The 27,852-nt window shown below is 46.9% G+C and overlaps 1 protein-coding gene across 6 annotated transcripts in view; it reads left to right on the top strand.

The window, feature by feature from the left end:
• RPH3A (rabphilin 3A) overlaps positions 1–27,852 on the top strand; it is a 114,992-nt gene that overhangs the window by 78,785 nt on the left and 8,355 nt on the right. For all 6 annotated transcript variants that reach the window (XM_034791334.1, XM_034791329.1, XM_034791335.1 and 3 more), the window contains 11 exons: positions 804–965; positions 7,648–7,731; positions 8,194–8,253; positions 10,930–11,172; positions 14,004–14,083; positions 16,923–16,997; positions 19,696–19,805; positions 21,215–21,341; positions 22,513–22,569; positions 23,875–24,026; positions 25,996–26,077. In XM_034791334.1, coding sequence (XP_034647225.1) covers positions 804–965; positions 7,648–7,731; positions 8,194–8,253; positions 10,930–11,172; positions 14,004–14,083; positions 16,923–16,997; positions 19,696–19,805; positions 21,215–21,341; positions 22,513–22,569; positions 23,875–24,026; positions 25,996–26,077 — 1,232 coding nt within the window. The remainder of the gene's footprint in view (positions 1–803; positions 966–7,647; positions 7,732–8,193; positions 8,254–10,929; positions 11,173–14,003; positions 14,084–16,922; positions 16,998–19,695; positions 19,806–21,214; positions 21,342–22,512; positions 22,570–23,874; positions 24,027–25,995; positions 26,078–27,852) is intronic.

Here is a 27,852-nt window from a genome sequence, read left to right as displayed (position 1 = left end):
CTCCCGCTTCCCCCAGCTGGCACAAAGCGTAAAGCAAACTGCATGCTAAAGAGCGGGACTGCGGCCCTTAGCTAGAGATGACAGGCTTCACTTGGGGTAGCAACGAGCATCGCTAGAATCTGCTGAGAAGTTGTTTCTTTCCAGACCTGCCTAACAAAATGGTTCGATTGGAGAGACGCGGCGAAGCCATCTGCTTGGCTGTATTGGATGAATCCAGCCAGTCTCATACATTTCATGCCGTTGTGTTTCACCCCACTGTGAGACGGAATGAGGCCTGCATCATTTTGTTCTTCAAAAGCCAGCTCTCTGCCGGCCACCTTCGCTCGGGCTGTTGCTAACAGCTGCCTGTTTTCTTGGCTGGCTTTGGTGGCTTGATAGAATCACACAAATTTGATCAAAGAAACCCATATCATCTAGCTAGGGATACCTGGCTATTGTAAGCAGGCCATTGTATACCCCCTCTGGCCTAATCCTTCATTCCCATTGTCCTTCTACTCTAGGTGGCTAATGCTAGCACATTTCTTCTCCCTCCCCTCAGTTTTCCTCTCTGCCCTTTCCCGTCTCTCCCTCCCTTGCTGTGACATGTGCTCGTGGCAGAGGAGGTGATAAAGCCGGAAGCTGCCCTTCCACAAAGCAATGTTAGCTTCCTAAACACGATCGTTATGGGCAATAAAAACCCCCCAGGTCTGACGACGTTCCCAGAGTTCCATTGGGGGTGACTGGGATACATGTAGATGGGATGGATTTATCATTGTGATCAAGAAAAGCCAACCTCCCAGCTGCTGTTCTTGCTGTGCTTTCAGGCAGTGAACCAACGGCTGCTGCTTCTGGCCGGGGAAGCTACCCACCTCCTAGCCGCAAACCGTCTGAGGTCAGAATGGCTCCAAGTGGCAGCGAGTTTGCTGGCAGGGTTGCTGAGAACTGGGAGTATGCAGCGGAAAGTGAAGTCAACAGGAGCCCTGGAAGTGAGAGAAAGCAATGAAAAGTCTACTGTGGGGGCGGTTGGGGGTCCGGGGGAGGGTGGAAGGGTGGGAGCGGGTTCCTGGTCCTGTCTGCAGGCTATAGGGTTGTGTAGGATAGTGTGCGATCAGTGTCCGTTTGGAAAGAGCCAGCCTGGAATGAAGTGGGGTAAGTTGTGCCTCTCTGACTTATAGGGAACAGCCTGCTTTGTCCAGACTGACCCTCCAGAGCTTTCTCCTAGCCGGCAAGCAGGACCCCTTTCCCCTCCCCTTAAAGTGATAGTAACCAACACCAGCCTCAGTACACCACACTTGGCAGACTGAATGCTGCTGCAGACCAAATAAATCTGGCTCTGAAGGTGGCTGGGTTTCTGGACAAGCCCAAGACCAACACTCCCTTCAGCTTCAGGAGGCTTGAAGCCCAGTGTCCACTCAAGCACATCAGATTTGAATAACGAGACCAGTCTGTGTCCCTCCCTCCCCCAAGAGGAGTTCTGGTCCCAGTCACTGATGCTGGGAAGACACAGACTTACTCTTTCTTATTTCCCCCCTCGACACTGACACTATTTCCCTTCTTCACTTTCCCAGCGTAAGGGAGAACGGGGAGCACGCCACAAACTGATACCGGGGCTGCTCAGCTGAATTTGCTCTGGCCGTGCCAGTGCTCCCTGCTGGGTTTTGCTACCCAGGAATGTTTGTGGGAGTGAGATTGACTGGCACAACTAAACCAAAAGCTACGTTCAGAACTAACCGTGCAAGAAGTGAATCTGCTTGCACGGAGCTGTGCTTACGTAGGAGGGGCTTGCACACTCGCCCCCTCCTTGAAGAGAAATAGCACCGTTGTTTGCCTGGGTCTGTCTGAGCTGTTCCTTTTAAGCCCAAGCAGAGGAGAGATCCTGCTGTCATTATTTATGCCACATTCCCACAGAATTCCTATGGGCTGGGTTTTTTAATTTATCCTCAGTACTTAACCTTAAGGTAGGTCAAAATTCTACAGATGAGGAAACTGAGGTACAGAGGTCAGGGGGCTTGCCCAAGCTCCTGCAGTTAGTACTTGGGCCAGACTTCGCACCCAAAGAGTCCTGGGACCCAGTCTTTCCGTTAGGCCCACCATGCTGAATACGTGTCAATCTCTCTTGGCTTTTCTCATGCTGGTGCGTGTGCAGGTGTGTGTGTGTGTTTTTAATATAAATTATATATGTATAATGTGTAGGGAGTATGTATAATGTGTATAATACATGTTAGCGTGTGTGTATATTCTTTCGCCCTTATGTCAAAGCTAACCTCTTCTTCCACAATCCTATCCAACCATATTAAATATCTAGGGAGTGCTATATAAAGTAGGATGCTGTGATACAGGACTGTGATGTTTTGTTCTATTCCCTGCTCTGTGGCAGATTCACTGTAGACCTGACCCTACTTCTATTATAGTCAATGGAAAGTTTTTCTATTGACTTCAGTGAGGCCCCAAGTGCCTCGAGCAAGCCACTTGTTATTATTGATCTAACATCTATATTGCAGTAGCACCTAGAGACCCAACTAGCCCCATTTCTCCATGTCCGTATCTGTGAAATGGAGATATCTCCCTAACCCACAGAGGGTGGGCTTGAGAGGCTGTGTGTGTGTTTGCAAAGTGCTTTGAGATCCCCAGGTAGAAGGTGTTATGTACCCGGCATTTTTATTGTTATAAAACTAGATTAAATGCAAAATAATTGTTACCTTTGGAGAATTCAGACAGTTTCCCAAACATGTCTCCTCTTCCAAGGTGAGGCGGATAGGTGCCGAATGATCCCAGCCATAACACACTGATGCTGCACGTGACTCTCCGTGCGGTAATTTCAAAGCTTCATTGATGAAGGCTGCTGCATTGATTCTACTCGGTGTCACTTGTTCCATGAAAATGTAATGGGCCCCACGCTATTGTAAATTGTTCTGATAAAAACTGATGACTGACAGCTTATGCCAGAGCTTGTCAAGGACAGAATTCTCCCTAGGGGGCGTTGTAGGTTGACAGGCAACTTCAGAGACGGCCTTTCAGCCGGGAGTTGAGCTGGCAAATATATTTCCTGAGCTAAACACCACTGGAAAAAATCCAAGTTCTCTTTAATTCCTTGGATATAAAAGGAATACTTAATAGCAAACTGCTGGAGATACTAATCATGTAATTCCCTTGCCTGATGCCAGATGGAGTCTGTGCTTTCAATTTCATATTCCTGTGAATAATAGAGGTACAGTGGGCTGAATATTAAGGGTGTCTATTAGCTTGCGTGTCATGCAGGAGCCCTCTGGGCACTCGAGCTGTACTTTCCCAGTTTATTTCATCAACCATAATCTCTGTTTAACAGTGCAGCCTGGCAGTAGTTCTGTTGTTTAATCCAATCCATATGTATGTGCAGTGGAGATTGAGGCAGTAGTTCCTATTATCTTAGAGTTACTTGCAGCGAATCAGTTGTAATCTGTCTACCAGCAGAGTTCATTGTCATACATGCTGGGCTAACCTGGTGCAGTAGGTTGGAAGGACTGCATCAGGAAACTTTATAAAGATTTGCCCCGGTGCACGCATGCAGTGAGGTCTGAGTGAATACTGCATAAAATGTCCTGTCAATAAGATTTGCAGCTGAATTCAACTCAGCCGTGCTTTAAACAAGTGCTTAAATCCTTCCCTGTTCTGAAAGCAATGGGGCTTAAGCATGTGCTTAAAGTTAAACATATGCAGAAATGCTTTCCTGAATAGGGATACTTTCCTGACACACTCATCCAATCAGGGGGAAGAAACAATACCATGTGACTCACTTTATTCCCACTCAGCACAGCTTGAATGGTGAATCCTTGTTGAGGATTTTTTGCTCTAGTCACTACCCAGATTAAAAATAATCAGGGAAAAAAGGGTTGTTTTAAAAAAAGAAAAAGAAAAAAGAATGCCTTTGAATTAGTTGCGACCTACTCATGAACAGTGTGTGAGCTGAAGAAGTGAGTTAGTGGAATAACTTATTTGTTGCAGATAATTTGCTCAGCTCTATGTATGGCATCTCACTTTAAAGTGGAGATAAAAATTGCTTTGGAATACCCAGTGCACCCCTCAGGATGTGGAGTGTAACTGAACTTCTGGCAATATGTGGCTGAGAAAAACTTGAACACAGGAACTACCGGGCTGGATCAGACCCAGGGTCCACCTAGTCCAGTATATTGTCCCTGATAGCGGCCAGTACCAGATAAAGGTGGAAGCGTGGCTTGCTCTTTCTGTGCCCTGTTCAAATGATTCTCAGTGCACGTACATATTGATAGTGGCACTAGACATGGTCTGAAGTGAATGGGTTGTGGGCTTGATCTTGCAAGGTGCTGAATTCCCTTCACCTCGCAGCAGCTTGCAGGATTAGGTCCTAGGGCTGCTTGTCCACCAGGCCATTGTTCAAAATGAGCGGCAGCAGCCCCACCATTGTATTCAGTTTTATGGGGCACCGTTTTTTCCCTCTCTGTGACAAAGAGGAGCACCTGTTTTATCACATCCTGTAAGGTCATAACTCCAGCTGTGCAACAGACATGGAACCTTATTCTGTTGCCTATAAATATAACTTTCCAGAGGCCATGCTGATCTGGCTTTGCGTGGTCAGCCCCTGCTGGTAGCGCTCACTGAAAAACTCTGCTTCACCTTCTTGGCGCTTGCGTTCGTGTCTGATGTGACCGTGTTAGCTCCAGGCAGTGGTGTGGAAACTCGGCAGCTTTTATGCTCTGATCCCTGTGGGGACCGCCCCACACCTTCACCTCTTCCTGCCCTCCTTACACCTGGCTGCTGGAGAGGGGCAAGAGGCCAGCTTGTACCCAGAGGTTACCTGACCCACAGGAATGAAGCGGTAGGTGATTGAAACCAGTTCTGAGACCTGTCAGGCTCTGGGATCAATGGACGTTTTCATAGCAGTGGGTGTTTGAGACTTTCTACCTTGTGACAAGGCTCCTAATCAGTTTCTGTTCTCTACTCCGTGCTTCCCACACACACCAGTGTCCCACATAGGTCTCCTCCTTATTTCATTTCTGCTAAATAGAGCTCAGCCAGTTGCTCTCCCCTCTGAGAGAAATCTCTTGTTTCCTGCCTTCTGGATGGCGTCTGGCTGCAGCACGCCTCTCCCCTGCGCTCTGCAGCCCTCTGTGAACAGCGTGATTTTCCTGTGTCAAATAGGTATCAAGAGGCTTTAATTACCTCAGCCTCTCTCTTCTGAAATGTTTCAGGCTAGGCCCGAAGCCAGACCCCTGGTTCCGTGACTGACAGGACTGAAAGGCCCCGGAGTGGGCCTAGTTCTGCCGTGTCATGGTTAAGGCTAAGATTTTGTCGCAGAGGTCGCGGAAGTTGCGGATTTCGTGACTTCCAGAGACCTCTGTGACTTCAGCTCGTGGCGGCTGGGGAACTGTGGGGTACCAGGGACCCCCCAAATTCTGAGCCACCATGGGCATCTGGGAGACCCTGCAGCTCCCAGCCACTGTGGGCAGCGGGGCCCCTAGGAGCTCAAAGCTACCATGGGCAGCAGGGCTTTTGGGAGCTGCCGCAGGCAGGGCTCCCAGCGGGTGGGGACGGCCCCCTCAACTCCCGGCAGCAGTCCCTCTGAGCCATGGTGGGTGGGGGAACCCTGCAGCTCTGAGCTGCCCTTCCCTCCCGTTCCCCGCCCCCGCAGGCGGTGTGGGGACCCTGCAGCTCCCCATTTTGTCATGCATATTTTTAGTAAATGTCCTGGATAGGTCTTCTGTGATTTTTTTCTTTATTGCCCTTGACCTGTCTGGGACTTTTACTAAAAATATGCGTGACAAAATCTTCGCCTTAGTCATGGTGGCTGGGGCAACCCCTGGAGCTGGGCACAGGGCAGGCTGTTAGAATATGTGGCTCTGTTGGACAAAACCCTCTTCTTTCCTTTAAGGGGGAAAACTGTGATGTGCACAGCTGTGGAGACTTGTGCAGTCAGTGGGGTGCAGTGGTGACCAGAGAGCATCTATCAGTGCCCCTGGCAGTGGGGGATCGGGAGTAGACTGCCTCCACCCAACCCCCACAGAGCATCCCTGCTCAAAGTCCTTTTTCTTTGGTTTTTGGGGGATGGTGGTTCTGCCCTTTGTGAATAGCTTAATCCCTCCTCTGTCAGTCCCTATGGGAATAAACTCCACACTGTTCGTTGGCCACAAAGTCCATTTCCTTCACCATATTCTCACGTCCATCTCTCTCTGATGCCCAGCGTTTTTGGATACAAGAAGCACGAAGTGGAGTGAGCCGTTTCGCTGAGTGGATAAATGGATGTTAAGTTCATGCAGTACATTGGCTAGTTTCACTGTATGTAGCAATAGGGTATCGCATTAAAGCCATGCTTCCTGAGCACAGCTGGTTTTAAAAGAACTGCGCATGGAACTAGCATTGAAACAGCAGCAATAAGAAATGAGTGAAGTCAACTGCATGTTATTGACACAGGCGAAGAATATCAGAGACGAAACGGGAAAATAGTGGCATCTAATAATAATAAAACTGGGCTCTGATATAGCACTTTTCATTGGTAGAACTCCAGGTGCTTTCCAAAGGAGGTCAGCATCATTATCCCTATTTTACAGCGGGGGAAACTGAGGCACAAAGCGGTGAAGTGACTTGCTCAAGGTCACCCAGCAGGCCAATGGTGGAGCCAAATTGCTTCACTGCCAGCACTCGATCTACGGGGCCACACATCCCCTGTAGTGTCATTAGGTAACACTGCCTTTCATCTGGCTGTTGGAGACCAGAAATCTCTGTTTTAACCCTGTCTTGACCACACTGTCGTCAGGTTATTCTCCTAACATTCCCCACCGTTACTAGCCCCGGTTGAAGTGCTGGTATGACTGGGCTCTGCGGGCTGCTGGTGCATTTGATCATGGTGTCACTAAGCCTGTTCTGAACTGGGCTAGACGCAGAGTTTAAAACAGCCACTGGCCCACGTTAGTCCGCTCCCCTTCCTGCCACCAATAGGGCTGCAATGGTAGTAGCAAAGGTGGGACATTTGGGGGAAATGAATCTACTATGGACAGTCCACACTGTAAATGGGCACCCACAGGCCAGTCACTGAATTGCTCTGTGCCTCATTGTCCCCATCAATAGTACTGGCCCAGCTTTGCAATGCACTTTACTCCTCGCATCTCAGTCTGTATCGAAAGGTGTTGGGAGACTGTGGTACTAGGTGACTGACTGGTCGCTATGGCTCAGTTTTTCAGAACTGTTTGATTTCAAAGGGAGGTAGGCACTTAAACACCTTTCAGATCTGGGCCTGTGTGTACAAATACATCCCCAGCTCGGTAAGCGGGGACCCTGTTTTAGGAAACTTTGATATGGGCTTTGAATTGAATTCTTGCATACTCCCCTTGGATATGCCCAAGCAGGGGATGGCCTTTGTGCTAATGCAATTTGTTGCGATGGTGGCAGTTTAGGAGAGGGGTGGGTTCTCTTCCCTCTCTGAAAATAAAGCCAGGCACTCAGCTGGTGTCAATCAGTGGTGCTCCATTGATGATTAATGGAGCCATGCGGACATGACTAGCAAGAGACCCGCACACCAGATCCAGTTATTTTTCTCATGCCACTCACTGACGTGCATGTTACTGCCTCTTACCGAACAGCTGTCATGGCTCTGCGGTTGCCTGTGTCTACAGATTCTAAATGCCCCGTTTCGCCTCTAATCTTCTCTCCTCCTTGTAGGTGTAAAACGTGCCAATTCCGTTCAAGCTGCCAGGCCTCCTCCAGCGACTAGTCAGAGTTCTGCTGCCCAGGCTACTCAGCCAGGTACATGTTCTGCTTTTACGTATTCTGGGTCCGTTTGTGCCACGAAGGTGCTGGCTTGCGTTGGGATAGTGCAGAATGGCTTCCCAGAGTGCAGGACTGTGCTTTGAAGGCACTACTGATCACTGACACACACACACACACGTAATGGATTTTCAAGTATCTCACCACAAACCAGTGCTGGAGCACAAACCGTAACCTGGAAGCCAAGACTCCTGGGTCACTGCTCTAACAACTAGCTGTTCCCACAGGGGTGGCTTGGTACAGGCTGTGGTAGGTCTTTGTTTCCTGGGCCTGTGCCAGGAGGTGGATGAGATTGCATGCCCCATTCTCTCACTGCTGCTTGACTCCGTTCCCAAGGACCAATGGGGGGTGGGGGAGAAGGGGGCTCTAATCGTCTGCCCTTGAGGGGTCATTGGCTTTGCCGCCTGCTGCAAGATGACAAGATAACTTTTTATACCACAGCTCCTCCAGTGGGTGGCAGACAAGAGCCCGGGCCTGCTGGGAGATATCCAGAAAGACAAGGTAAAGAATCTCAGTGGGTCCCCATCTACTGTAACGCACTTTCTTGGGTCACACAGTTTCCTGCTCTAAGAGATGTTCCCGCCCTTATGTCAAAATGCTTCGAAAGGGTGACAAAGCAGGTGACAGAGTTAATGGAAAACATGGAGATTTTGGAATGAAAATAGCATTCAGAGCAGAACCTAAACTGTCTCGTCTGAGGCTTGCCTGTCTGATCTCTGGTATTTAACAAACACCATTTCAGGTGTTTCCATATTGTAAACGGCCTGTTCTCTGCATCAGGGCAAGAAATTCTTCTAGGGAAGGCTAGTGAACTGTTGGTATGGTTACTAGCATGCCCGTCCAGATAAATGGCTTAGAAAAGGTGGATTAATGGCGGCATTGGGAGCAGATCGCGCTCCCTCCCTTTGTTTAGTCCGTGTGCCTTACTGATTCATCTCTCTGTGGCTCCCATTTCTTTCATTCTGCACCGTAATGATGGATTAAATGGCGAAGTCTCTGCCAGCGTTAATTGACAGCCAGGTCAGGGGACTCACTTCTGAGCAATTTTGCAATTTATGATTTATTTAAAGTTTTGCATTTCCTCTTAGAAGGCCAAATTCTGCTTTCCTTTGCCCCGGTGTAAATCTGGAGTAAGTACAGATGTTGATGGGGTAACCCGATTTGCACCCAAGTAACTGAGAATAGAATTTTGCCGGTGTAGTATTAAAAAGCTCAGATTAAAATGAATGTCTTCTTTCACCTTCCCTTCCTGGAGAAACAAGCTGTGCCACATTTGACTTTCAAGCTGTTAATTATAAGCATTCAGTTCCATCTCCTCTATTAATTCACGTTAACAAGGTGCTTCCGCATTCCCCTCAGGCTTTCATCCCAAGATCTGAGAGTAGAAGTGGGTCAGCTCTCTGTTTCCGAGCTTTCAGATTTTCCTTGACTGAGCCCCTCGTATTTGGGGAATTCTGACTCAGCAAAAGGTTGGGTTGAAATGTAGCACCTCCACCTCTTATGGCTTAACCCCAGGGCAAAGGAAACTGGGAGAAGCCCATTATGTAGAGATCACCTGATAAAAAAGCAAACCCCCTTGCATAGGCATTATACAGAAGCATAAAGGGCCCCAGATAGATGCGTTATTGTGGCTTCCATAGAGGAAAATGGGGTAAGAAATAATCCAGGATGAAATTCATTTTTTGCTCACCATGCATGTTCCTCCCTGATAATTTACTGGTTGCATCAGCAGTAAGCCAAGCAGCCATCTTGACTGATCGCCATGGCCATGCTCAAGCCCCTTTGTTTAATTTGGTCCTTATGCCACGTCCATCCCTTTGGTATCTGAGCACCTAAATGCCTGGGGCAGATTAGAAGCCAGGTCACCTGACTCCCAGGCCTGCATTCTAGGCAGTAGACCCTGCTACCCTGTTTTTGTGTTTGCTTTCAGCAGAAGATTGTGTTTTACCCACATGGAGGCTTGGGGGAAACAAACATAAAGCTTGCCCACTTGGGTATTGGCACCACAAGCATGGATATAATATACATAAGGCACAGAAGCCAAGCAGAGTTTCCCCCAAACTCCTTAGCACATCACGGGTTCCCCACCCACCTAGCAATTTAAGAGGGAAAGTACCTGTATAAATGAGGTGTAGTCCCATAGAATGTGGAATGTCAGATTTGCTTATGCAAATAAGAACATAAGAGTGGGCATGCTGGGTCAGACCAATGGTCTGGCTTCTGTTGGTGGCCAGTGTCAGATGCTTCAGAGGGAATGAACAGAACAGGGCAATTCTGAGCTGCTGGCAGTTGGTTGTTTAGAGACACCTGGAGCATAGAGTTGTGTCCCTGACCCTCTTGGCTAACAGCCATTGATGGACCTATCCTCCATGAACTTATGCAGATCAAATCATCACAACAGGTTTGAAGTGGCAGCAGAACCGCTGCTATATCTGTGTCACCGTCACCATAGAAAGGATTCCAGTGCTCATCTCGTCTCAAGCACACCAAAACCAGTCTACGGGTGGGGGTTTTCAAACCCGCGGGTAGCCAGACTGGCAGTAGGTGGGTGAATCTGTATAGGGCAACAAACTTAAAAATGATGAAAGGAAATACTTTTTAGCATAAAAAAGCCATGAGAAGATCCCTCCCTTTTATGAAGGAGTCCATAGAATAAGCTAGAGATGCATTGGTCTAGTGGGTGAGAGAAGCCGAGGGAAGAGGAATTTAAAATTGATAAGATCCAATGGCTGGAAGTTGAAGCTAGACAAATTTCAGACAGCAAGTAAAGCGTAAACGTAAGTGAGGGTCATTAACCGTTGGAGCAGCTTACCAGGTGTTGTGGTGGATTCTCCATCACTGGCAAGTTTTAAATCAAGATTGGATGTTTTTTGAAAGATCTGCTCTAGTGCAAACAGGAATTATTTTGGGGGCAGTTCTCTGGCCTGTTATCCAGGAAATCAGACTAGATGATCACCGTGGTCCCCTCTGGTCTTAGAATCTCTGAATCTATGAAAATCAAGTAGGATCACGAACTGTGCAGATCCAAATCCCAGGTGCCCAATAACCTTGATAAAACTGCCTAGCTGAACTTTCGGACACGAACAACTTTCATTCTTCACCTGGAGCTCAGGTCTCCAGTGCTGCACCCCATCTCATCAGGATCTCTATGTTCAATGCCTATTTTCTTTTGCCCAGTGAGCCAGTCGATGGGCCCTCCCCAGACAGACCCGGCCTATTCAGCAGCGGCACCCAGGGATGAGAGAGGAGGTGGCGGTGGTTACTCGATGCCTGTAGCCAGAGAGGAGAGGGCTATGCGCCAGCCTGCCCCATATACGCAAGCTGCTGCCCCGCCTGCACCATCTGCACCTGCACGTCCACTCCCGCCGCCTCAGGACGACGAAGAGGATGAGGCCAACAGCTACGATTCTGATGAAGCAAGTACGTAGCCTCGTGTCATACCGTCCGGCTCTGATACAGATGGGTTGTTTTGAGCCACATAAGAAAAGTAACAAATCTTGGGCCAGATCCTGAATTGTTGAGGACCTGCTTTTCCCTCTGGGTTCATCAGTGCTCAGAGCCCCTTATTCAGAGGGGGAGTGGAGATGGCTCAGAGGGCTGCGTTGTGGGAATGTGACTATAAATGTGAGGTCATCGGGTCCCTGCAAAGTGCACCTTGTGAGAAACTGTTCTATTTTTTATGTCGCCTTATGCTCTTGAATGTTTTATATTTGGCAAAAAATGGGAACACTGTCCTTTTTAAGTGACTGCAGCTTTGATCCTCCGAGGCTCATGTCATGTTCCTGGCATCCACTAAGTGCTTTTAATGCTCGGTAAATAAGTAATCAGGGAGGGAATTGTGCTATTTTGTGACTCCACTTCGCTCTGACTGAAAATAACAAACCATCTCCAAAAATTCAGCGTTTGAGTTGAATAATTCATCCTTTTAGGAAGGCGCCCAAGGGTCTAAGTGGCAACTCCATGCAACTTGGTTTTAAACCTTGAAAAAGGGGAAAGTCAAAAACTGAACTGATAATGTAGAGCCCCGTTAAAGGCCCAGTATTTGCAGAGACTGAGAGGAGACTATGGCTCTGACCTAGAGCTAAATCCTGCAAACTTTCCTCAAGAGGCACTCCCATTGATTTCGACATGGCTTGCAGGATCAGGGCCCAGATTTTTAAAGCTATGTAGGTGCCTAAGCTTATGGCCCCAGGACCTTAGTTTATTTTACTCTCTCTAATATATGCCATTATGTAGCATGTGTGTAAATGCACATGTCCACGTTTGTACGCATATGAACAGAAGTTCAGGTGAAGCCTCTATTTATGTTTCTTTAGCGGCATGAAATGCAATAGACAGATCCATCTGTATAAAGGAGAGATCCTTGTGATTTCAATACTTCTGCACTAAGATTCCCCTCCCCCCACCCCAATCCTAATTCATGAGCTTACTGGCCATAAGAGTGAAGATCAGGAACTCCCAGAAGGCATCACTTCATGGTTTCAGACCTTTTTCTGGGGAGAAGGATGAGGGTGGTTAGGAACCGCGAGGCAGTGCATAAATATTAGGCAGAGAGGAAAGTGGCCATGAGGAAATTTAGTACAGTGGGAGCCCGTGTCTAACATTTCCTCTCCTCAGTCAAATTTGGGTGAGCACCCAACGAAACGAGTGTGCAGAACCCAGGCTGGAAACAACATGAAACTTGGGGTAATTGGCAGCCTCTGTTCACTTGGGAGAACTGCTGAAGTTCAGGGCTAAAGTGCATTAGCAGGTCATATAAAGATGTGATCTGCATTGTACAGCTGCTTTGTGCCTTTAACAGATCTCGCTTGTGCTGTCACTTTCTTGTTTGCATGCTGAGCACTAACGCAGGCTAAAACTCTCAGTGGCCCCTCCCCGTGTTCCAGGTAAATGTTTGCATAGCTCTGTTCTGATAACGTTCTGACTACTGTAGCTCGTGAATTTGGCCAGGAGATGCTGGGATGGTAGGTTAGTTGGTGACCAGGGCTGGCTCCAGGCACCAGCTTGTCAAGCAGGTGCTTGGGGCGGCTGCTCCGGAGAGGGGCGGCACGTCCAGGTATTCGGCGGCAATGCTGTGGACGGTCCCTCACTCCGCCTCGGAGTGAAGGACCTCCCGCCGAATTGCCGCCGCAGATCACGATAGCGGCTTTTTTTTTTTTTTTTTGGCTGCTTAGGGCGGCCAAAACTCTGGAGCCGGCCCTGTTGGTGACTGTGTGTAATAATGGCTGCAGTGTTTTAAATGCCCTTTAAATTCGTGCACACAGTTTTTCACCTGCAGTCACAAGAGCAAAGGGGAACAAATAGATCAAGCCTGCAGACCAGGTCGTTCGAGGCTATCCTTTGCAGTCCCAATTAATTGTGCCCATAGTCAATTCTGGGTATTAAATTAGAAGCTAAAATATATCGCGTGTCATAATGCTGTAGGTTGATGTCTTCGTGATGTGATGCAACGTGGTTGCCCTGTACTCCAAGAGGTTTGGGCTCTCTGTGATGTTGGAATGCCCCTTGGCAGAGCGGTGCTGTCCTTTTAGGAGAGCGAGGCCAGGGTCACGGTCAGCAATTTCAAATGGTGTCTCTGCCTGGGGTGAGTTTTGGGAGGAGACTTGCCAGGCAAATGGTATGGAGAGCTGGTCTGAACGCTTTGGATGAAGTGAGATTTTTATTGTGATGCTTGGTGAGGGCACTGGGAGACCCAGTTCAAGCCCCTGCTCTGCCTGAATTGGGGTGGTCTGGGATGAAAAACTCCTTTGAATCAGGCAAGCAGGGACTTTAAACCTGGTCTCTTCCACCCAGGGCTGGCCCTGCCCCCCCGAGCACCGCCCAAAGCCCCTGCCCTCCCTCCGAGCAGAGCACCACCCGAAGCCCCGTTCCCCCGCCGAGCACCACGCCACCCAAAGCCACCGCCCTCCCTCCGAGCGCCGCGCCGCCGAATCCAAAAAATAAAAATAAAAAATCGAGTGCCGCCCTGCCCCAAGGTGCCGTCCCAAGCACGTGCTTGGTCGGCTGGTGCCTGGAACCTCGGAAGTTGCCATGAAATGGAATTGTCGGCCTGTCAGCTCTCACTGGCATGGCAGAATGCGTGTTGGACTGTGTGGATACCCTCCCTTCCTTAATGCTGCTCTGCCTTTGGTGCTAGGAGCCTCCAGGGTTTCATATTGGTATCGCTAGGCCGGGTGGATGAAATATCTCTAGTGGCTTTGTTCTTAAAAAAAACCATCTCTTACCTTTCCCTCTCCCCTCTTGCTAATTAGCCACGCTGGGGGCGCTGGAGTTCAGTCTGCTCTACGACCAGGAGAAGAGCTCTTTGCACTGCACTCTCATCAAAGCCAAAGTAAGTGCGCCCTTGGAGCAAAATAAAATGACTTGGGAGTAGGCCGGCAGAGGCACCGGCTCGTTCTACGTACACAGGCCATTGTCCTCGCCTGGAAGAGCGTATTTCAGAAACACCTCTCTGTTTTCATACGCTCCCCAAGACCTAGTCTGGTTTCCACCTAACCGAATGCAATGGAACTGAAGCTAGATCTGCCGCCATCTTTCTCTCCCCCCCAGCCAGGCGACCCACACAGGCATTACTAACAAGGATGTGTGATATCCGTTTCTGTAATAGCTGGGTGCTGGAGGTAACAATAATTCCCTTAAGGGTGAGGTGCAGGATTCTCTGTCCTTCCATCTCGCTGCAGACTTGCGAGGCGTTAGGGCTGCATTGGGCACGTCTAAGCGTCCTTCCAGCGCTAGCGCGCCTACTCGTTCTAGAGAGATTCCCCATTCCAAGTGTAGGGAACATCTCAGAAACCTCTGCTGTCTCTAAAAGTGGCAGAAGTAGTTTTTTCCAGTGTCGGAGGCATACGTGAGCTCCTGTTCTGCCACACAGGAAAAGGCAGATGGGAGGGTCTTGTATCGGGCCCTGAAAGGTAGCAAGGCACGGGCTCAGTCTGATGGCTAGTGGTAGCAAACTCTCCTGCTGAGCGCTCTCCTCCAAAAACAGTCTGTCCCTGGACACAGCAAGTTACAACGTGGGTTTCATCATTCATCATTCCCTCGCATGAATCTGCTGCAGTAGACTTGGGTAGGCAGGATAGCGAAGCCGCAGGTCCTTGAATAGGCAATTTCCAGTGTGACGTGTCTCTGAACTGGAATCCCTTTGCTGGGGAATGTCGTTAGGAGATGGACGAGAGGAGGTGATTATTTTTTGCAGCAGTTGAGCAGATAATGGAGACTTGAGCTGGCTTCAGAGGCCACGTGCCAGGAGCTGGCATCACATGTTTGACCTGAGCCTAGCTGGCGGCAACCTATGCCTGAGCGTGCCGATGCGTGTTCTGGATAGGAGTGCATCCGAGAGCTGAGTGCGCTGTAATTTCCCACCAGCTTGCTCAGGTTAATTGATTTCCCACAGTCATCTCATGGGGTTATCGGGGTTACGTCTGCCCATGTGCAGCGGGTTGATTATAGCAACGGTAACCAGGACAGTTACTTGAGTTACGCTGAAAATAATCGGGGTAGTTCATTCCATCTCCTTTAACCACCTGCAACAGTCATTAGTACCTGGCTCTCAGAACTGAACGGGCTTGCAGAGACGGCAGCAGACAAGTTAAGACGTCGGCCCTTTATTTCCATGATTCCTGTTTGTAATGATTCAGTCGACCTGCCATTTCTGTTCTCGCTATCAGGCAAAATCAACAACGTTTAGCTGCCATTGAGCGTATGTGCAGTGAAACCCCAAGCTCCAGCACTGTGAGCAATGTCTGACTCGGGCCTAAAACTCTTTCACTCCTGTTAAAATCGCAAAGCAGAGAAGTCCACAAAAGCTCTGAATTTAACAGCACAGATTCAGGCCTGAATCCAGAATTTGTTACTGTCGCTAGGTAACCCCACCGCCCGCTGACATTCACAGATAACGTACCTGGCTGCCCGTGCGCCCGCAGCACTCATATCGTATCTGGTTAGAGCAGGTGACGTCAGGCTACCCAAAGTACAGGCTGCCATTTCTCCAGATTGCCTGATGGGAACGGGCTGCGCTCTGCAGTGAAAATTCCCCAAACCTCAGATCTGACAAACACGGTCTGATTTCCCATAGCAGTGAACATCTCAAACCGAAACACCTGACAAAGGCGAATACCCCGGTTAACTCGGAGGCAGTCCTATAGACAAAAGCCTAAATTTGCCAAAGCCACTAGTGATTTTGGGTACCTACCTTAAATAGGTCTGATTTCCAGAGGGTTCTCAGCATTTCTAGATGATCAGGCCCCTTTTAAGGTGCCTTGACGTGGGCACCCAAAATCTCTAGTCATGTGGGAAAATGTAGGTCCAAGTGCTTTCTGCTGCAGCCAACTGTGTTTCAGTAGTTTGTGGTGAGGCCATAGGATGGACTTGCATCCCTAGTGCCTTGAGAAACAGGTAAAGTCCTGAAGCCTGATTCTCCTCCCTGCGTAGAACTCTGGTCGGTCCCGCTGAAGGTAATTGGGGATCCTGCAGGCCTGAGGGGAAACTGATGTTCAGATTTCACCAGTTCTGTAGGGTGAATGCCATTGAATGCTCGAATTCCTGCTACCGCTGTCCTGTAGAGAAGGCTGGTAATTCCAGTGCGTAGATGTGCTGGTGGTAGTGAAGTGTGCAGCATTTTCCACTTTGAAAATGCCAACGTGCACCTCTGAACATGCCTCATCTCCTATTGTGTCCCAGCTTCCCATTCATTCGCTCTCTCTGGAAGAGCTCCATCCTCTTACGTGTTCAGGAATGACTTTCTGGATGAAGGAGGTCTCTCCTCTTTGTGCTAAACATGCTGCTCCAGCGGTGTCATTTTGGGCTAGCTCTTCGTTCCCTTTTGTAGGGGATGAAGACATGGAGGCAAACCTTTGCTTCTTGAATGTGAGTTTGGAAGCTGGCTGGGGATAATGCAGATCTGTCCGTTAGGTCGCACAAGACTCAAACACAACGTGACCAAGTCTATAGCGGAAAGTAGCATTGCTCTGATATTTAGAAGCTGAATTCACAGTGTTGGTTCAGTGTTGGGACTGGATATCGGGCTTTCCACTTATTCAGAACAAAGAGCCTTGCTTTATCCAGCACATACCTTCCGTTCCCTTTATTAATTTATATTTCGTAATAAACTATTGCTAAATCCTTCTCCCCCTTGTATTTAAAGATGGCTAACCCCCTTCATTCTCTTTTAGGGCTTAAAACCAATGGACTCCAATGGTTTAGCTGATCCTTATGTAAAGTTGCACCTATTGCCGGGAGCCAGTAAGGTAAATATCTATCAATTCATTTTCTTAACTCTGTTACATTGAAACTGTGAACAAAAATATGACAGTACTGCTTTATAGTAGTGATTTTCCAAAGGACTGAGATGGTTAATTCCCATTAAAATTAATAGGAGCTTGACATTCAAATCCTCTAGGCTTCTTTCAAAATCTCAGCTCACAGGCCTAAAAATATTCCACATGGAGAGAAAAACCTACAATGCTGCGTTAATCCTGAGTATTGATACTTTTTAACTGAAAACAACAATAGCGTGGAAGGAACGAGAGCAGTTCGCAAAGGCAGCCGCTCTGTTGTTATTCGGAAGATTGCCTTGGTCTCTCCCCTCTGATTTCGGTACACAGTTGCTCCTTGCTGTTATACAGTACGTGACCTGCTCAAGAAAATGAAGTCTTGGGCCAAGCAACCTTCCTGACGCCTGCATCTCTTAGGATGAATGGTGATTGTAGACACTGTGATGTAGGTCCTGGAAAATCAGAAGTGTGAAACCTACAGTAACTCAGTAGAGATGAACTGCACTAAATGTTCCGCTATTCCCTGACACTCTCAAGAACTCACACAGGCCTACTAGGATATTTCCTGTGCAATGGCTGCTCACTAACGTTCAGCAAAAAGATGCTTTCTGGGGTCCAACCATGAGACGACCGATCTGAACACCCCTTGACACCGCTGATGTTCATATCTGGATGCAAACAGATGGGATTGGCTCAACGGGCTGAACTAAAACCCCAGAGCTGAGAACACTTGTTGTGTTGGAGAAGTTTGAATCTGATTATTTTTTAATCATGTTAATTGCGGTGAGGCCTAAGGACCCACCAAGAGCGGGGCCCATGGTGGCAGGCCCTGTACTAACACAGAACAGCAGATTGTCTCTGCCCTGGAGAGTTTACAGCAGTACCCTCTGCATTGGCTGCTTCTGCAGCTGTTATCTCTGACTGGTTCCTCCCAATCTGGATCTGGATTTTTCTTTGTCTCAGAGTCAGCTCTAGTCTTTTTTTTTTCTCCTTTTGCACATTAAGATTAATTGGATTGATTGTGTTATTTACACCCCATGTACCAAGCAGGCTCCTCCTCCACCTGATGACTGGCTTCTAATGCCCTCATTACTGTTAAATAGAACCTCGCCCTTTGTCCCACTGAAGTCACTTCTGCTATTAGTGGAGCAAAGTGCTTATTATTGTAAGGATATCAATACCTCCTTAATTTTGGATGGAAATGAATAGGACACTGGTGAATAGGGAGAGGAATAGCTCAGCCTGGTGGTCTTTGTTAATGGATGAGTGTTCCCTGATTTCTGAGAGAGAGGGTGTCTTTTCGTTTTGCCTTCGGTTTTGCATGTTTCACAGCAGCCTTGCGGAAGCGAGCAGCGTACAGAACATCTCGAAAGACGAATACCTAGTTAATGAGCACAGAGAAGCTTCAGAGAAGGTGACATTGTTAATGCAACGCAAAACATCTGACACAAAATCTAATTATTACTGGAGTCTGAAAGATCAATTTTACTTTGAAGGTTTTGCGTGTTCTAATTAGAGCTGTGAAAAAAATCCACCAAGTGAGTAAATGCACCAATTAGTTTCCTCATCAAAGGAAGCTCTGTAAACTCTTGCGCCCAGGACCAGCTGAATTGAATTCAGTGGAGAAAACTTCTAGGAAGAAATGAACATTGTTGGCCCATTGCCTAACAAATGTCTCTTCTGTTTCCTGTGGGGATTCAAAGATTTTTTTCTCTCTCTCTGGCTGAATTATACTCAAAGGAAATGACTGAGGTGCCAACCTCTTTCAAAATAATGTTAATAAAAAGTTTGTAGTTTACACTTTATGCACTTTTGGTGTTTGAGCCATCTGATCTCAAACAAAAGAAACATTCCAGCACAACCACAAAATACAGTGGACAGAATCCATCCCTAGTGCAAGATCTGAGAAGTCTATGGGCTAGTCTTCCTTTCTCATCCTTTTTCTCATACATTGGGAAAAAATTCTCCAGTTAGAAGCATCTGGGTTCTTGTTGTTAGCTTTAGGTGCCTCTGTTTATCCAATCTATGGTGTATCTTTCTACTTCGCAACAGTGGAAGGAGGCTACTAATCTTGCCAAGCAGAGAATCGCAGCTAGATGTGGAATCTCGATTAGTAGGAATAATTTTCCCACGTGGCACAAGAGATGCAGAAGCCAAGACTTTACTAACTTGGGAATCAGTTAATTTTCTGTTTGTACAAGGGCTGAATTGGCCGATAGTAAGTAAATATGAACAAGTGAGAGGGAGGCAAGAAAGTTCCAGCTTCTTAGGCTTTTCATTTATTTTAGGCCACAAAGTCCATTTTCCAGTGGGCTGTGCCTGATCTTCTAAACTGCCATGGCATGGTAAACACCTCAACTTCCTTTAGAAGAAGAAGCCATGTGCATCTGGGTCAAATAATGAGGATTGGCGTTTGACTCTTCAATGAGACTAGTTTGGCAATTTTGGTTTACAGACATTATTTAAAAAAAATTAAAAATGTTAGGCTGTAATACTTTGCTTGGGTGAGTGGCCTCCAATGAAGTCAAATACGGGGGAACCATGGGGCTGCTCATGTGAGGAAAGGTCACAGGATTGACCCACCGTTTGCATAACGGTTGACCCGGGACCATTTTAGGCTGCAGACAGTGTATGTGATTAGTTCTTTGTTTTAATTTTTGAAACCCAACAGTCAAACAAATTGAGGACCAAGACTCTGCGCAACACTCGCAACCCCATGTGGAATGAGACGCTGGTGTATCATGGCATTACGGACGAAGATATGCAAAGGAAAACACTCAGGCAAGTTGAAGACAAAATCCCAGGGTCTTACACTGGGGATTACAGTGGACGAGAAGCTGGATATGAGTCAGCAGGGTGCCCTTGTTGCCAAGAAGGCTAACGGCATATTGGGCTGTATTAGTAGGAGCATTGCCAGCAGGTCGAGGGAAGTGATTATTCCTCTCTATTCAGCACTAGTGAGGCCACAACTGGAGTAGTGCGTCCAGTTTTGGTCCCCCCCACTACTGAAAGAATGTGGACAAATTGGAAAGAGTCCAGCGGAGGGCAATGAAAATGATTAGGGGGCTGGAGCACATGGCTTACGAGGAGAGGCTGAGGGAACTTGGCTTATTTAATCTACAGAAGAGAAGAGTGAGGGGGGATTTGATAGCAGCCTTCAACTACCTGAAGTGGGGTTCCAAAGAGGCTGGATTTCGGCTGTTCTCAGTGGTGGCAGAAGACAGAACAAGGAGCAATGGTCTCAAGTTGCAGTGGGGGAGGTCTAGGTTGGATATTAGGAAAAACTATTTAATTAGGAGGGTGGTGAAGCACTGGAATGGGTTACCTAGGGAGGTGGTGGAAACTCCTTCCTTAGAGGTTTTTAAGGTGCTGGCTGGGATGATTTAGTTGGGGATTGGTCCTGCTTTGAGCAGGGGGTTGCACTAGATGACCTCCTGAGGTCTCTTCCAACCCTAATTTTCTCTGATTCTATGAAAGTGCACTGTGATGGGGAACTATGTGTGTCTTCTGCACAGGGGTGAGTGTCATTCCCTGTAGCAGCACTTAAAGTTAGCTACCTTTGCACCCCTTTAAGAAATTGGGCAGAAGTAGAGCTGGATGAAAAATGTACGAAGGAACAGTTTTCCATCGGAAAATGCAGCTTAATCAAAACCACAACATTGCCTGGGGAGGTGTCGATTTTAGTTGAAATTTTTGATGGAAGAAAGTCTTAACAAATTGTTTAGATAATGTCAAAATGTTTCATTTCATCATGTTTTATTTCCTTTAAACTTGTGTACTATTATAATTTAAATAATATATTGTCTATTTAATATTAAATATTTTATATTCTATTTTGACATCAAAATGAAATGTTACCTTATTGAAACTAGATAGTTTCACATTATTCTAGCAAAATATTTCAGTGGTTCTGAAGTGGCGTTTTTCAGAATTTCCGTTCTGCAGGAAATTTCAAAATTTTGGCTTTTTGCTCTGAATTGGAACAAATTTAAAAATGTCAGAATTTCTTGAGGAATGGAAATTCTGTTTTCCAACCAGCTCTGGTCAGAAGTTAAATCGAGGCTGCTTGATTTCGCAGGTATCTTAGATGTGAGATTTTTAGGGTTTGCGGTCTACATTACTCCACAGAGTCTGAGCTGGGAAATGCTCCAGCCCATTCAATATTAGGTCCTTTTTCTTGTTCAATTCAGGATCTCAGTGTGTGATGAAGACAAATTTGGCCACAATGAATTTATTGGTGAAACTCGAGTTTCTTTGAAGAAACTCAAATCCAACCAGAAAAAGAACTTCAACATCTGCTTGGAGAGAGTAATACCGGTAAGTCTCGTGAAGTTTTGCTATGTTGTCATTACTTCTGGTGCTCGATATAAAAGTAGCATTTAATGGACTTTGGAGTGACAGTGAATTTGAGACTCCTGAGTGGCTATGTGATCTGTGAAAGTGACGGTCTCTGTGAAGGTGTTCAGAACCTTGGAGTTAGTTTCTGGTCTCAGTTGCGGCAGTATAAATATGAAGTAACTTTATTGTAGGCCGTCATGGAGATCAGAATCTGGTCCAAGCACTACCTAGCCTGTTGGTGTGATAGGACAGTTCTTCAGTGCACGGGGCACTCTGTTCCATGGACTAGCACAAGTCTAATTGATAAGATATTATCCCCCCTGCACCCCAAAAACATCCTGTGATGTGGACAAAGGGCAAAACTCTGCTCTTGGATATGCATGCTGACTCTCGTACTCTGGTCTCCCAGAGACAGTTCTGTAAATGTAGGAAGAGCAGCGTAACGGAGCTGAGATCACTATTTTAGGATTGAGAGCAGATTTTTGCTCACAGGCTTTAAACAAGGAAAACTAGGCCAATCGCTGAGGTAAGATCACCAATAGTTCTAGCCGGAACCTGTCTGACCAGCCTATGCGGTGTTCCTGTCCAACTCTTTATCTAGGATTCCTTCTCTAGTTTTAAAGGACTGACCCCATGAGCGAGTAGCATATTGCCTGCTCCTGTGTACAGCTTTGGGGGTGAAGTGGAATATGGGTGGCTTCCTTCCCTAGAAATAACTCATATGGATGCCCACAAGCTGCTTTAAATAGTTCGGTGGCCTGTAGCTCTCCTGACAAGAGTGCCCTGCCATCCAGTATCCTACCACAATTTTCCAGACGGGAGCTTAGGTGAGATGATTGAGTACGTGGCTGGGGAAAAGATTGCACTCCTGTGTGCGTGGAATAGATTAAGATCTATGGCTCTGGCCATCGGAAAATAGGACTAAAGAAACTCTTAAAGTTCGATGGGTGGACAGAAGTCACATCACTCGCTGAAGAGCCTGTAGGTGTGTGGGACAAATTCACCCCCCTCCACCCCCGAGGTCAGTGAGTGGGGCACCGTGGCTGAGTTTGACCTGTTGGGTGTGTGCATGAATATTGTCTCTGTAGGGAGAGGTCTCTCTCTGCCTGTGGAGTTATTAAAGGGAATCTCTCTTTGTTTCTATTCCAAGATGAAGCGGGCTGGAACAACCGGCTCCTCTCGTGGGATGGCGCTGTATGAAGAGGAGGTAAGATGCTGTGCTGCTCTGCTCCTCTGGCTTTGCTTTCAAAGGGCATCCTTAGCTAAGGGGCGAGAGGCCCCGTTTTCGATCCTTTTGGTGCCACTAGTGACTGATCGCTTTTTTGTTTTATAATCCCACTTCCAGAGCCTCTCAGCAGCTGCTTATTATGCAGGTCACCTGCGCAGGGCCATAGCGAGAGTCAGGCTCTAGGTATGATGGCGCTGCAGATGGAGGTGTGTTTGCCGACATATCCGCTCTCTGTAAGCTAGCTAGCTCGAGTGCGGATAGCAGTCAAGCCCCGGCAGCGTGGATTCCCGCCGGAGTACGTAGCCAGGGTCCTGGGTGAGCTTGCACATACCGCGCTGCCGCAGCTTTACTGCTATTGGTACTCGCGCTAGCTAGAGTCACGCTATCTTGGGTATAGCTACACGTGCTGCAATCCCGTCTCTGATTGTCGTGTAGACGTACCCTGAGAGTGCACCGCTTCCCTGTGATCGGCCTCTTGAGTGAGTAACAGAATTGCTCTCCTGATGCCCCCAGTATAGAGCCAGTTGGGGTGTGGGATCCCAAGGTCATCCCTGAGCCCAGGTCTCTCACGGGGGAACCCATCATGCTACCAGTTGGGGGGGATGTGCGTATCTCTCTAGTGCCAGCTCAAATGTCTAGTCGTGGTGCTAATGCTAATAGTGGAGGTGAGTTTCTTTGACTTCTTTGCAGGCCTGGAGGACTCGGGCATTTTTCCCATGAGCCGTTTCAGACTCTGCGTGACAAGAGGGGAGGGTTAGTTAATGGTTGTAGAAGGAGCTGCCGAAGTGCCAAGTGGGAGGTGGAAATGTTACACGTGTGATCTCTCTCCCCGTTCTGCCTTCAGAGCATCTGCTTGCCAAGGCCCTTTCAGATTGTAGGTTCATTCCAACCTGAACCTGAGACTAACAGGTGCCACGTGTGACCCCCGGACAAAGCGAAACCAGCTACAACTTTCTTGCAAACCATTGAACGGGGTCTGCCAAGTAACCTGACACATACAAACCTTTTCAATCCTTATCGAATATAAAAAATAGAATCCTAATAACTGGGCGTGGCTTCTGCACATTGTATTGGTCACCTTCAGCAAGTAGGTCCCTGTGCTCAAACACTTCCTTGCCTTCTTTTGTCATCTCTCGTGGTCCCTTTTCAAGCTTTTCCCTTAGTCATTTCCTCTTTCCTGCACAATGGATTATGGTGAGTCCCTGGCTCCAGTATTCCCGTGTGGGTCTGTTTCTGGTCTCTCTTATCCCAGTCCCCACTCACTCCTCTGGCTTCCTCTTGTAGGTAGACCGTGGTGGTGATGTGGAAGAACGAGGAAAGATCCTCGTGTCCCTCATGTACAGCACCCAGCAGGGAGGCCTGATTGTTGGCATTGTCCGTTGTGTCCATTTAGCTGCCATGGATGCCAATGGATACTCGGATCCTTTCGTTAAACTGTAAGTTGGAGCCCAAAAGTTCTGAAGTGTTTGTTGTGCCATCGCGCGGGGAGCAAACTCAATGATGGAGTGTGTGCAAGGGGGGTTACCTTAAAGCCTGGTCATTGTCAGAGGAATAACTCAGTGAAACACGATGGCTTCTAATTCTGTAATGTACCTGCTCCATGAATTTCACTGCCCGAAATGCGGTTTAACTGGCATTATCGCTGAAAAGCCCATACAACAGTGGAAGGGTAAAATGGATTCTATCCAGCTTCATGCAAAACCAATGACATTGTCAGGTGAACTGTAATTGCAGGCTCTTCGGGATTGCAATGAGGCATGCTGCCATTCACACGGCGCAAATACATACACATTACGTGGGCTTCTGATGTGCCTTTTCCATGTGCATTCCAGAGTGATTCCAAACTCAGGTTCTGATTCTTCACTCCTCAAGACACACCGGTGTAAAACGGCTGTAGCAGAGTGGAGAATCAGGCCCTCAGTAGCTGACCCATTGTGATTGAAGTCTTGATAATCGTGTGGTATAATACACAAAACAATCTTGCCATTGGAGCGGGGCATGGTAGTGCATACGAGATTTGCTGTTCATCCCTGCTGCCCAGATTCCAACCTGTCCCATGCCCTTGCCATGAGCAGAGCCAGGCTGGCCTTTACTGCACTTCATGGTGGTGATGCCTCACTGCATCTGGAAATATGCGTTTTTTTAACAATAACTCAGTTACATGTGACACTGCAAGAGGCAGGAAGAACACAGTTTGTTGTTCACATTCTCCGCTCAATGCAAAGTCAAATGACATGTAATCAGTTTGTAAACTGGGCAAATTTTAATCTGAAACTCTTAATCCAGAATAGATATTCCAGTTATCCTTTCAGGCTTGAATTCCCTCTACATCTACATCACATATATTTTTTTTCCCCTGGTCGTTTTCCATTTCCTTTCTCCCCTTCCAACAAGAACACTTTCCCCCTAAAAAATGAAATTAAAAACACTGATAACCCCTGCCCATAGCGATCTGCAAGTCTTGTTTGCTGTTCAACAAAGTTGAATGTTTTTCCTCTGATGTCGTGCTTTATTCTCTCTCATGCTCAACAAATAGAACACTGAGATTTTTACTTTCAAAGGTAATTTAAACAAAGATTTAATTAACACAAACTGTACAATTGAGCATTGAGTTTGGACTGGACTGTTAAAACAGCTAATTGTTTCCATACTTATAAGTAAAATGAATTCAGTATGCTAGTCTGTGCTTCATTAAATGCTAATTGATTATTAGTAGTAGTTGGTTTTTTTTTTTCAAGTCTCTCTAGACTAGTTTGCGTTTGTGCACTCTTGAAATTCTCAGGAACAGAGGCACAATGGAATAGCTCGCCAGGGAGGTTAAAAGTGGTTTGACATCATATAATAACCAACTGGTCTACTACTTGTCAATGTCATGATTATTTCAGCCTCTCCACACTTGTAGCCCTCACTAGCAACAGTGAAGCCCTTTTCGAGTTGTACGTGTATTTCCAGTTTAGTCCCTTGGGCATTTTAACACTCCTCTGGCCATTTCTTTGACCATTGCAATTTTCCATCGAGGTGCCTTGTGAGAAAATTGTGGAGCAAGTTACAAATAAACTGCCTCAGTGCGATCTCTTCTACACGCTCGTTCTACAACCGATCCAAGTGAGAGGGGCGCTAGCTATTCGGATTTAGCATGATTCTAGGCTTTCTAATCTAAGTACCAACAGTGCATCTATATACAGAGATTTATGCTGAATTCAGTAACCAGCGCCAAGTGAATCATTCTAGTCTTAGACTTTAACCTGATGATCGGAAACAGGTTTTTTACTCATTTTGTGATTCTGATTAAGTTTTAACTTCCTCAGCTATTGTTCTTCCAGTCCAGAAACTCCTTTTTCTTTAGCTTGCAAGCTGGCTCTGTTCATTCACTTCACTTCTAAACTGCTTTTATGTTGCTCCTAGTTGGCTGAAACCTGACATGGGGAAAAAGGCCAAGCATAAGACGCAGATTAAAAGGAAGACCTTGAATCCCGAGTTTAATGAGGTAAGGATGGATCCATTTTTTTTACATGGGACAAACTATTAATTCTTTGTGCGTGTGAAACACAAGGCATTGCCATTTCTGTCTTCAAACTGTTCAGAGATATTTCTGAAATAAATGAGTACAAAGTTAATCACCACCTATGGAGGAGAGGATTATAATTCAAAATGTTCTGGGCAAACTGGAGAAATGGTCTGAAATAAATAGGATGAAATTCAATAAGGACAAATGCAAAGTACTGCACTTAGGAAGGAACAATCAGTTGCACACAGACAAAATGGGAAATGACCTCCTAGGAAGGAGTACTGCGGAAACGGATCTGGGGGTCATAGTGGATCACAAGTTAAATATGAGTCAACAGTGTAACGCTGTTGCAAAAAAATCAAACATCATTCTGGGATGTATTAGCAGGAGTGTTGTAAGCAAGACACGAGCAGTAATTCTTCTGCTCTACTCCACACTGATTAGGCCTCGACTGAAGTATTGTGTCCAGTTCTGGGCGCACATTTCAGGAAAGATTTGGACAAATTGGAGAAAGTCCAGAGATGAGCAACAAAAATGATTAAAGGTCTAGAAAACATGACCTATGAGGGAAGGTTGAAAAATTGGGTTTGTTTAGTCTGGAAAAGAGAAGACTGAGAGGGGACATGAGAACAGTTTTCAAGTACATAAAAGGTTGTTACAAGGAGGAGGGAGAAATATTGTTTTTCTTAACCTGTGAGTATAGGACAAGAAGCAATGGGCTTAAATTGCAGCAAGGGAGATTTAGGTTGGACATTAGGAAAAACTTCCTAACTGTCAGGGTGGTTAAGCACTGGAATAAATTGCCTAGGGAGGTTGTGGAATCTCCATCATTGGAGATTTCAAGAGCAGGTTAGACAATCACCTGTCAGGGATGGTCTAGATAATACTTAGTCCTGCCATGAGTGCAGGGGACTGGACTAGATGACCTATCGAGATCCCTTCTAGTCCTGTGTTTCTGAGAGTCAGGAATCTGGGCAGCCTAATTGAAGCGTTTGATATTTTGGCCTTATCTCCTTGATCAGGGAGAAATATACATGCTAGATCAATCTCAATAATTCAGTGTCGTCTCCCCCTCTATGAAAGAGCGACTGATCTAACTAATCATGATTCTACACCACAAGTACATGCTGAGATCTCTGCATTGACCGAATCAGAGGCTCCAGTATAACCTACAATACAATTTGGGCTAAGTGAGAAGCAGGGGTTATGTTGTCCCTAGCTGGAAAGCTTTTGGGGTGTGATCAGTTTCATAACTAGCTTCCAAATGCTCGAAACTCCTGGGAAGGAGTGCATTGTAAATGAAGATTGCTCAGATGACATTGGCCAGGAACTGACTGCTGTCCCCTAGGTCAGACCTCTTCTCACCATACTCTCCTGCTGCTGGAAAGGACCATGGTTAAAACGTCTCTGAAACGTATGGATTATTATTATAAAAAACCCCAGCGATGACACACAAGCTCCTTGTAAGACATTTTCCCCTACCAAGGGCTTGATCCTGTGAAGTACTTTGCATCCTCGATCCCCGTTGGCATCCAGGAGAATCGGGAGCACCCCACACCTTTCAGGGCTGGGTTGTGTGACTGGTCTGCAGTTTCTCCAGTGGCTTTAAAAAGGCAGTATGAACAGTAGTGCTCCTCGGGGAGCTGTTTGAAGCGAGGCTCAACTCAGGAGCAAAGGGCGAATGCAGGTCCCCCATGACTGATCCTTCGCTATATCTGGAGATTGCGCTGAAGGGAAGAGCAAGTTCCCGCCAT

Source organism: Trachemys scripta, chromosome 15 (assembly GCF_013100865.1).
Source record: "Trachemys scripta elegans isolate TJP31775 chromosome 15, CAS_Tse_1.0, whole genome shotgun sequence".
NCBI classification, from domain to species: Eukaryota; Metazoa; Chordata; order Testudines; family Emydidae; genus Trachemys; species Trachemys scripta.
The sequence above is the reverse complement of the archived record's forward strand: the minus strand, read 5'-3'. Positions and strand labels throughout refer to the sequence as shown.